Source organism: Remersonia thermophila, chromosome 3, assembly GCF_042764415.1.
Source record: "Remersonia thermophila strain ATCC 22073 chromosome 3, whole genome shotgun sequence".
In the NCBI taxonomy this organism is placed as follows: Eukaryota; Fungi; Ascomycota; class Sordariomycetes; order Sordariales; family Chaetomiaceae; genus Remersonia; species Remersonia thermophila.
The window spans coordinates 4,284,710-4,295,619 of NC_092219.1; the positions used below are offsets into that span (position 1 = coordinate 4,284,710).

The window sequence follows — 10,910 nt, forward strand, 5'->3', positions numbered from 1 at the left end:
GTGGCGAAGCTGACTGCATGGTACGCACTACGTAGTGCAAACACCACGTCAATATCGACGGATCCTGGAACGGGAAAGGCGAAGAAAAGGAGTGGGACGAGAGGATCTCTTCCGCCGTCCACGATTGGCAAGATAGCTCGGCGCCATGGATCGGGGGTGGGAAACAAGCAGCAGCAAGCTCAACAAGCGATCGGAACTCGGCAATGAGAGCTGCCCAGTTGGGCATCTTTGGCCGGGATCCAGGGTGGTAGCATCCTGCAAAGGGTCGAGAAGAGCAGCGCAACGCCAGCAAGGCCGGCGGCCGGGGAAATGGACTGTCCAGCGAACCGGAGGGTTCCTATCGGCTGCTAACGAGACCCAACTGCCGAGAACGGCGGCTCGCAAGCCGCCATCTAGATGACGCCGCGCCGCTCAAGCCTTTGGATAATACCCAGGGTACAGTGGAAGCCGGGGGGGGGGGGAGGGGAGTAGTCGTCATGCTGGGCGAGCGTTGCAACGGCAACACGTCGGGCAATATACCGCGGAATGCCATCGTAGCAGTCCCACCGTCTTCCTGCACGGTACCAGGGTTTTCAGGGCCGGTTCGGATTTGCAGAAGAGGGCGGTTGGACGGTGGGCGACATGCCCTGTTTCACTCTGTTCCACCAGCTCTTTGTTTTAACCGGCGTTTAAAACGGCCGTGCTTCGCCGGACGACCCGATTCGCCACCGGCACCTCGCACCCTTACACATAGATTGAAATCCGGGGAAACGGTCTTGGCGGCACGGCGCCGAGGGCACGCACGCCGGGGGGTTCTGACGCATCGAGGCCAATCAGCTCCGCGGCGATTCAGGGACGACGTTGGCGCCATATGCAAGCGGGGCGGCAACGTGTGGTTTCTACGCCGCCCAGACAGTATACTACAGGCTCGTACATGCTTGTACATGCTCCTCAAAACAATCCGGCCTAGAGGGGAGGGCGGTAACGACGCGTCTTTTCGCTTTTCACCTGGCCAGGGAGTATACCCCCCCTCACAACCCGCCCCCCAAACCCCCCCTTGCCTTCACCCGGGCCCGACAGGGCCACCTGCCCTCGGGTGAATTGCCATGATGCGACCCGGATATTGATCGAGGTTTCCACTGGGGGGGGGGGGGGGGGGCCTCGGAGGCCAGAGCCGGGAGACCATGTGGCGGATGGGGCAACCAGTGTCGCATGTCGCGGGTGTGCAAAGTGAAGTGCTGCGTAAGCTCGGTTGCCGGGGTTGAAAGGAATGGCAACGGAAGAGCAGGAGGAGGAAGAGGAGGAGGAGGAGGAGAAGGAGAGAGGGGCAGGCTGCAAGGTAAATAAACCGTCCCTCCCCTCCTGTTCCGAGCGGCGTCCTTCCCCCCTCTTGATCTTGGTCTGCAACCGCGCGCATCTAACTCCTCGTGAGCCTCCCCGACATCAAGCCAGAGTCAGAGAGAGAGAGAGAGAGAGAGAGCCAGGACGCCATGTCGCTCAAGAACATCCTCGCGAGCGCTCTGCTCGCCGCCGCCCCGGCCGTTGCCCACCCGGGCCACAAGGATGTCGTCCCTCAGGGTCCGCTCTACAGGCGCAACCTCGACCACTGCGCCGGCAAGTTCCAGGAGCCCGAGTTCATCAAGCGCACCGTCGAGATCCACGGTTCCGAGCTCGCCCGGCTGCGGCGGTCGCTGGGCATCGTCGAGAAGTGAGTGGCTCCAAGAGGAAACGGTGTGCGACGACAGGCGTGCCTAACACGAGCGTTTCTTCTCCAGGGCCAAGATCAGCCCGCGTGACTACCTCTCGGTCTCGCGCATCGACCACAAGAGCAACAAGACGGTGACCAAGGGCATGGATCTTAGCACGCTCTTCTCCGACTCGGGCACTTGCGTTCTCACCCCCACCGTCGACCTTGGCCCGCTCTACGTCAAGGGCGAGGAGATCCGCAAGGACATCACCAACGGCGAGCGCGGTGTGCCCATGACCCTGGCCATTCAGGTCATCGACTACCGCACCTGCCAGGTCGTGCCCAACGCCTGGGTCGACATCTGGAGCTCCAACTCGACGGTGAGTCCATCCTCCTAAAACGGGACGGCCGCTGTGGTGGTGGGCTTGCCCATGCTGACATTGAACCTCTTCCAGGGTATCTACGTCGGTGTCCAGGGCTACCCCGGCATGGGTGACCCCAACGATGCCTCCATCCTCCAGGGCACCACCCTCCGTGGCGTGCAGCCGACCGACAACCACGGCATTGCTTCTTTTGACTCGCTCTTCCCGGGTCACTACGACGGCCGTGCCACCCACATCCACAGTACGAGACTCCCCCTTTCGCTCCCCCCGACTCCCAAGCAACCCGGAAACAAACAATTAGCTAACCCTTTCCCAGCCGTCGTCTACATTGGCGCCACTCGCCAGCCCAACAACACCATCACCGGCGGCCGCGCCGCTCAGATCGGCCAGATCTACTTCGACCAGTCGCTCATCAGCGCCGTCGAGTCCCTGCCCCCCTACAACACCAACCGCATGCCCATCGTCCAGAACGTCAACGACTTCCTCTTCCGCCAGGGCGCTAACGGCGACGACCCGATTCTGCGCTACGCCTACATCAACCCCAACAACCTGGCCGACGGCATCTTCGCCTGGATCCGTTTCGGTGTCGACGTCAACGCCAACAAGCCCGTCAACCCGGCCGCTTTCTGGACTGAGAATGGCGGTGTCATGAACCCCACCGGCCCCGTTCAGCCCGGCGGCGGCTTCTTCCCTGGCTTCCCTGGCTTCCCCGGCGGTGGCTGGCCCTGGCCTTGGGGCCGCAGGAGGGCGGCGCGTGCGGCGGGTGCTCAGTAAATACAAGATTGAGGCGATTCCGGAAAACAAGGATGGATCAGGGGTGAAGGAGGAAATGGTGTGACGACGAGGCCATAGAGCGAGTATGGTAGGAATAGTGGTAGTGACAGTCTCCAACACAGTTGATTGTTCCAAGTGACATCGCGTGGAATGAGCTTTGGGCCCGTTGTGCGAGTGCTTTGCGTGCCAAGAGTGACGACGACGGAGCGTCGTCGGCCGCAAATGTGTAATATCATGAATACAATGCGGCGATAGGAATGTGACGAGTCATGTGCATTCTTGGTCGACTTGACATCTCGCGCTAGCCTTGTCCATATTACTTGGTGTTGGAGCCGGGACTCGGAGGGAAATACAACGATGGAATCCGGAGCGATGGCATCAACTAATAATTAACTATTAGTTAATAGTTCTCATGCGACCCGCCCACTGCCACTCAGTCTTGTCTTGATCTGTTCCTTAATACGTCACACCTTGTAGGTGCACAAACTTTGAAGTCTCTCGGATATTCCAATGGCAAGTATTAGGCGTGCCAAACACCCGATAATTAATCTGTTCACTTGTGACAGCAAAAACGGATCCGCTAATGCTGCCATTAGCTAGTGCACCATATATACCTGCTACTGCAACATCACTTCTCTCAGGCCTCATCCTTTTCAACCCCCAGCCTTTTTGCCATCGCCTTTTCCCTAATTCCCTAATCGCTATGAAACATTGGCTCTAAGGTGATCTGTGACAAAGAAAAAGAACAGCCAAGCCAGAACCACCATCAGCCATCTCAACGACAACATCTGCGCATCTAGGGTCGCGGGAATGGCCTCGTATGCTTGATTGATTTGGGAGGGGGGGGGGGGGGGGGGCGGGGCGGAGGGCGGGGCTGAATAAATATAGGAGCAGCGCTTGTGAGACATTATGAACTCTTTCTGCATACCTGCTAGTCGCTAGTCCCACGGCACCCATTTGGCTTCCACGCCATCATCACCATGTTTCCCCTCTACGACCTCCCCAACGAGCTTCTCGAGGCCATCGTCGCCGCCATCTGTCGCGATCGCAACCCCGACTTAGACCGATCGACCTGCCTCGACCGCAACTCCTGCGACTGCCCGCCGGCGCCACCCCTAGGGCAAAACGCTCCACCATGCCACCGCCGTCTCAAGGCCACCCTAACGGCCCTCTGCCTCACGTCGCGCCGCCTTTCCGCCGTGGCGACCCGCCACCTCTACCACCACCTGGAGCAGCCGTACCTCTGGATGAAGCTCGTGCCCACGCTGGCCACGCGCCCCGACCTGGCCCGCCACGTCCGTTCGCTGCGCTGGGTCAACGCTGGCGCTCGCTTCATAAACGGCTCTGATTACGGCTTTTCCGGAGACAACGCCATCCTCGTAGAGCTGTTTGAGAAGCGTAGGGCGCAGTACCTCGCCGCGTGTCCTAGTTACGGTGAGACGAGGGACCAGGCGGCCCGTGAAGTCACGTTTGAGCAGCTGTTCTTCAGAGACAGCGACCTGGTGTTGAGCTTGATCGCCAGCATGCTCCCGAACCTCGAGGCGCTCGCCATCCATCCGGCTGGTAGTCAGGATCTCCGCTTCAACAAGCCCGGGTCGCTGCCTCGGCTGCGGCATCTTCATTTGGGCGCATGCTTTTGGATGACTGACGCGGAGAGGGTGTTTGCCGCCGCGGGCCATAACCTTGAGACGGTGGTGTTGGAAATGGAGTATTACTATGAAAGCTCGTCCGGCAGAGAGCGTCTCCAGATCTATGCGCCCGAGATGGAGACAGGACCCCAGCTGCAGGGGGAGGAGGGAGCAGAGGAGGGGGCCCAAGAGTTGGAAGATCAACCGGCGCCCCGGCACGTTGAAGGGTTCGGGGTCGACTTCGCCGTTCCGAGTGTCACGCACCTCACCGTCAGAGACAGCGAGCTCCACCCGGATCTCATGGTGGATTTCTTTGTTGCTTTCCCGCATCTCACCCACCTCCACTTCCGGCTCGGCGGGCCTTCGGGCTTGAGTTGGACCGACTCATGGGAGGAGCATGTTCAAGAATACGAACAGGAAAAGCCAGCGCTATCCGAGATTGTCTCGTTGTTTCGCTCGCGCAAGCCGAAGGGCTTCCCCAGGCTCAGGTCCTTTGTTCTGGAGATCACGGGCAACCCCACGGACTGGGACTGGAAACGGTGGTGGGACGTAAAGGAAGCAAGAAAGCTCCGGCGGGAGATGGAAGAACGCGGGGTGAACTTTGAGGTTTGGGCACCAATGCCGGAGAATTGAGCTGGAGCGACGGGCATTGAAGGGTATTCAAGGTGGCCTTAAGCCCATGGCCCTCTGTGAATGACAGCATCGGCTCAAACTCTGGATACCTAGAAAGGGAGAAGGATCATGTCGCGATATGTCACTCAACATCTCAACAGCGCTACGCTGGAACAGGTGAGGCTCTGGGACGAGTGACAACCTACCTTCAGGGACCAAACTAAAATGGACAAGGGGAACGAGATAGAGACAGGCCACAAACACACAACAGCGGGAGAGGAGGCACCCCCCCACCCACAAGGAGACGGCTAAGCAATACTGAACATTGAATTGAAGCTTCAAGGAACGCTACCGAGCAGTAGCGATCCCGGCGCATTGTACCCTATCAAACCACCATCCTTCCTAAACTCATTGACAAGAAAAAGCCAGGCAAGCCAGGCGGAATCTCAGGGACCAAGCTCCAACCCTCTTCCAAACCAAAACCTGGCGCATTCCCCCCCAAATCCTTTTTTTCCATTTGGTCGAGAACCAGAGCAGGACGTGCGCACCCCCTCTCATACCAAGACGGCCGAGAACAAGATGCGGGCCTGTCTGCATTGCCCTCCCCGAAACACCACCTCCAAGATCCCATTTGCTCATTGGCCCAAACCTAAAACCCATGGTTCAACCGCCAGTGGTCTGAGCTTGGACAACCCGTTTCCAGAACCCGAGACCAATTCCCGCTCTTTACCAGGCGTCAGAGCAGGTTAGGTTGCCATAGGCGTGATAAAGGACCATCAAGAAATGAAGCGCGTAGGAGAGCCTCGCAAGAAGACGGTCGACAAAGAGCGTCGACGTCATGAAAAGAATCGAAAGCGAAGATCAAAGCACGGCTCCCAGAAATGCAACCCAAACGACCCGTGTCATGGTGCGCACAAAAAAAATAAAAAAGAACAAATCAAGGACTCCTCCAACGTGACCGATTGTTGACCATCCGGTCCCGGTCATCGCCGCAAGAGTCGAAATGAACCAGCAAAAGAGGTCATAAAAGAGCCAGGCCGAAAAGGCCTCAGGGACGAGGAGCGCAGCAACTCAATCCAAGGAGCCCGCAGCCGGATGAAGAGATGGAAAAAGAAAAGGCATAATCGTGAAAAGGGGCATCAAGACGAACCACCGCATCTTGGTCCATCCAAGGCTTATCTGCCGCGGTTGAGAGCCGTCTAGGCCGCGACCCGGCGCTTCTCTGCGCTGGTAAGGACGAGGCGGGCTGCCTTACGCTGGACCTCGGCCTCGGCCTTGGAAACACGGTTGTTGTTCTTGAGCAGGCTGGCAAAGCTGCCAGGCTCCCGCGGGTTCTCCGAGTCCGAAGACGCGTTGGTGTCGACGCTCGAGCGGTGAGCCTTCTGGCGAGAGCTGGGACGGTCGGAGCCGATGGCGCCCCAGCTGCCGGTGCTCGTCCTCGAGCTAGGCAGACTGCACTCATCACGGTCGATCAAGCTGCCAGACCCACTACGGCCCGAGTCGCTCTCGTTGTCGGTAGCGGGGGTCTCGATGGCCTCCTCAGTGCTCTCCGAGATAGGACTGATGCTGCCGGAGCTGCTGCGGCCCTCCTTGCGCCTCTCGAGGCCAGCCCGGACCAAGTTGTCGACAGCGGAACGGCGCGTGCGGGTGAGGAAATTCTTGCTGCCTTCGTGCTTGGCCGTCGGCTTGGCCTTGAGCTCATCGAGCGAGGGGGGGTTCCGGGGCTGACGGATGGGATGCTCGCCAGCACGTGCCTGGCCGGGACCGTAGCCCGACGTCATAGGCATGAGGGGGAACGAGGCTGTCTTAGGACCTGCCGACTTGAGAGGCTCGTCATTGGTCGTAATCGACAGCTGATTCTTGCCGGAAGTCGAAACGGACGGCGTCTTCTTGTGGCCGCGACGGAAAGCGTTGGCAGAAGGCGGCGGCAGAGGTGTGTGAGTCTCGGCCGGTGAGTCATAGCGCCGCGGCGGGGACGGGACGCGCTGGCCAGCGCTCGTGGGAGGCGGGGACACTTGGACGCGTGGGGTCGGGACAACAGGCTGCTGCTGCTGCTGCTGCTGCTGCTGGGCACTGGCGTAGGCGTTGGCGAGCTGGGCGTTCAACTGGGCATGGAGCTGTGCGTTGAGAGCCTGAGCCTGATCCATGTACAGGGTCTGGCCCGAAGCCTGGTCATAGACGGCATAGATGCCAGACTGGGCAGCCGCCTGAGCCATCATGGCCTGGGACGCCTGCATTTGTTGCTGGTACATGGCTGGGTAGCTCTGCTGCATCGCTGGCGCCTGGCCGCCGAGACTCAATCCCTGGAACTGCTGAGCAGCGGCCTGCAGAGCTCTCAGCTGCTGCTGAAGGCGTTGCTGCTGCTCCGTCAGATAAGCATTGGTGTACAGAAGCTGGGCGTGAAGAGTTGGGTCGATCTGGTCGCGGACCTCATCGAGCTGGATCTGGGGAGGCGCCAGCACCTGGTCTGCCGTGTACTGCTGGGCGAAGGGGAGAGTCGGGTTGTACATCTGCTGCTGCTGCTGCTGCTGCGGTTGCTGCTGCTGAGGGAGCTGTTGCTGGCTAGCGAACCGGGGAATTGAAGTCTTGGGGCCGTAGAGGTTGGTATTGTCGTAGGCTCCAGCGGCCATCGAGTTGCGGTTCCGAGCCTGAGGCCCGAGCGTGGTCGGCGATGGAAGGTTCGGGAAGTTGGACACGGCAGCCGACTTCGGAGCGGTGCGCAGACCAGCAAGCAGATGAGAACGGCTGGTACGGGGAGTAGGCAGGCCGTTGTCAGGAGTGCCCGTCTTCAGGCCGTCAAAAGAGAGCGGCTTAATGTTCTGGCCACCCCTGCGAGAGGCAAGACCCGAGCCCATGGCCGGCAGGCCGTGGCCCTGGTTGAAGGGAGCGGGAGACATGTGAGCAAGACTGCCAGCGTCCATTGCGATTGTTTTTTCTTTTTGATTGTGCGTGAAAGAGGCAAGCAGAGTGTTGAGGACTGGCTGGTGCCTTGGATATCGATGACTGTGAACAGGACGTTGCCGTAGGACGAAGTATTAAAAGTTGCGTTATGTCGAACGCCTCGTCAAGCGTCGAGTTGGCGGCAGAGTCTATCTGATGTTTCGGAGTCGCGAAAAAAAACGATGATGGGCAAAAATGCTGCAGAGAAAAGTCGAAGAAAGCGTGCTAAGACGGCGGATGGCAATAACGCGATGCGGCGCTAAAAGATTGTGCGGTAGTGAGAGAGAGAATGCGTGAGCCTATGTGCTATGTGTGCAAGCTCAGGTTGACCTGATGACGGCAGAATGACGAGGGAGCTGAAATGCGGTTTCCTGGTTCAAGACACGCAGTGGCGATACGGAGGAGTCGAAAACCAGCGGGAATGGGCTGAGGTGCCGAGTCGAAAGCAAAATAATGGTTGTCGTCAAAGCAGCGCCTGCAGCGGGATTCGGAACCGGGCTCTTTTAGGTCGTGGAAACACAAAGCGGTTTTACCCAGCGATGCGGTCAATGCTCCTCGGGCAAGTGAGGTGGTCGTCGGTCGCGTAGCAACGCACTTTCGGCTGTTGAAGAAATTAAGGGCAAATCGCGCGAGTGCGTCGAGGGCAAGTCGCGATCGAAGAAAGTCGAGAACAGAAACAGCGGGCAACGAAGCAGATGGTATGTGCGTGAGAAAGAAAAAAAATAAAATAAAATACAAGATTAGAAGCGATGGCTTTGTGGCAAGTCTTCCAAATGCCTCCCTTTTTTTGTGTGTCGAGTTTCGGTTGCGTCTGGTCGAGTTGTGAGTTGTGTGTGTGTGTGTGTGTGTGTGTGCAAGTGGGTCGAGAGAGAGCGCGACGAGAGTTGAATTTTTTTTTTTTTTTTTGAGTTTGTCAAAGCAAAGGAATTATCGACTTTGGTAGCAACGGACAAAACGACACGAGACGCACCACGAAGACGGGAAGAGGGAAAGGGCGAAAAGGAAGGGTGGTGTGTTGATGGACGAAAAGGAAGACGAAGAGGGGGAGGAGAGGAGAGGAAAGAAGAGGAGCAGAGATGGGAGTGGGACTTCGGAAGCGAGCAAAACAGGAAGACTCGCGCACACAAGTGGGGAAGGCCGTCGGTTGACAACGTGACTGGTCAGGGGGGCAAGGGGATGAGCGGCAGGGGAAGCTTGTCGCAGCCAGGGAGCGGATGGCGGCCCAGTGATTGAACGGATGCCCTGTGGATGCCCCGGGTCAACACGTGAGACGGGCCAATCAAAGAGGCCTCTGATGCGCCCACCACCTGAATGACATAAGCGGCACTGCCATTCAGAGACAAAGCGACCAAGGAATATTTTTGCTCTTTCTTAGCAAAAAGGCTCACATGTTACCAATATTCTCGTTAGCAACCTGGCTCTCGTTGCTACGGCGGCTGGTGACTCGGAGCTCAGCTTTGACCACTTGCTCACCTGCTCCCTCGCCTGTCCCAACCTGGCGAGGTGCTGGCGTCTCCTGGCCAATAGGCGCCCGCGACGCCCAGCATTCGAGGATCAGGAGAGCCGAGGGCGAATCCCACCATCCGGCGCAGCTCGGCTTCGTCTTTTGCGGTGCATGCATCTCGCGTGGGCGATGCACACTGGACCGACATCAAACTGCTGTGGCAAGCATCGATACCGGCGTTGAGTGTGGCGACATCAAGCCGCCATCCATTGACTGCGAACAAGGGACGCGTCTCCATGAGGGGTGCAAAGCCAACGAGGATCCTGGGCCGGGCTGTGATGGATCTCTGTCGCAGGGGCCCTTCCGCTGCCACTGCATTGTCTCACATTCGCTCTGGCATTGCGTCGCTCTGCACCTCTTGTCCAGATCGCAAGGCCCATCCGCTCCCTCGACGGTACCCGCATGCATGGAGACGGACTTCTTTCCATATTGCGATTCCATGCGCTCGGAAGGGTGTCTGGAATCCTCCGCGAGGATTTGCGCAGGGAATTCCTGGTTTGCTGAAGAAAAGAACAGCACAGCATCCGCCTTGGCGGCGACAAGGCCCGTCTCCCGAAGCGAGGAGCAAGGGGTCACAGCTAAAGAAGCCAACTTCGGCATGTCCGTTTCGGATCGGGAAGCCTGCGCAAAAACAACGGCTTTGGGACCCCACGATGGGATCTGAAACAGCACCATTCAACGATAGTGTAGTGTAGCGTAGTGAAGGGGGGGGGGGGACATCGTAGTCCAACATCGTGCTCAGTTTCAACAGTGAGCATCTCAATGTCCATCAGATTTGGGCCTCGGGTGGGAGCCATGGCCTCAGGTTTGGGCCATCTGCTGGCCTGCATGTGCCCCTGAGTCCTTCGCACGGGGTTGCATCGTGTGGCTGCGGGTGCCCTGTTTCGGTGGTCGGCTGCAAGAGCCATCCATCGCCGACACGAGGAATCCCACCAGACGACCCATTGGAAAAGACAAACCGATCCATCATCTCACTTGCTTTCAGCCCTTCACGATCGGTGAGGCCTTGTGTTTGGGTACCGCAGTCTGACGCCCAACTCATTCGGCCCAGTTGAGCCGGGCTCGATGGGTTCCCTCAACCAACGTTATTAATAGCTCCACCAGGGCTGGGCGGTGTTCATCATGAAACACGCTCGGCGGGCCTGTCTTACCTCCGCACGAACCCTAGCCTCAGCCCACTCCGCTGCAACCATGGTGACCTTGCTGCTCGGACCGGAGGATCAACACGGGGGGGGGCAAGTGGTTGCGACGTGAAGAGCCACGCACCAACTCGCGCCGAGACTTCTCAACGGTTTTTGCCAGGTGCTCTTTTTTTATTTTTTTACCTTTCAATCTCAATTCTTCGGAGCATGGAGCTGCGCGGTGGAGACAAGAACGGAAAGGTTCCAGAAGACGTGGAATTC

At 58.5% G+C, this 10,910-nt stretch overlaps 3 protein-coding genes across 3 annotated transcripts; 2 read left to right on the forward strand and 1 right to left on the reverse strand.

Moving 5' to 3' along the window:
• Positions 1-1,469: 1,469 nt before the first annotated feature.
• Positions 1,470-2,823, forward strand: VTJ83DRAFT_4058 (uncharacterized protein; the record flags this gene model as incomplete). The annotated part of the gene is made up of 4 exons (XM_071010505.1): positions 1,470-1,687; positions 1,755-2,046; positions 2,122-2,290; positions 2,366-2,823. The coding sequence occupies 4 exons, from the start codon at positions 1,470-1,472 to the stop codon at positions 2,821-2,823; spliced, it is 1,137 nt and encodes a 378-aa protein (XP_070867936.1).
• A 980-nt stretch (positions 2,824-3,803) lies between these two features.
• On the forward strand, positions 3,804-5,084 carry VTJ83DRAFT_4059 (uncharacterized protein; the record flags this gene model as incomplete). The annotated part of the gene is made up of 1 exon (XM_071010506.1): positions 3,804-5,084. One exon carries the CDS (start codon positions 3,804-3,806, stop codon positions 5,082-5,084), a length of 1,281 nt encoding a protein of 426 aa, XP_070867937.1.
• A 1,178-nt stretch (positions 5,085-6,262) lies between these two features.
• Positions 6,263-7,984, reverse strand: VTJ83DRAFT_4060 (uncharacterized protein; the record flags this gene model as incomplete). The annotated part of the gene is made up of 1 exon (XM_071010508.1): positions 6,263-7,984. One exon carries the CDS (start codon positions 7,982-7,984, stop codon positions 6,263-6,265), a length of 1,722 nt encoding a protein of 573 aa, XP_070867938.1.
• Positions 7,985-10,910: the final 2,926 nt, after the last annotated feature.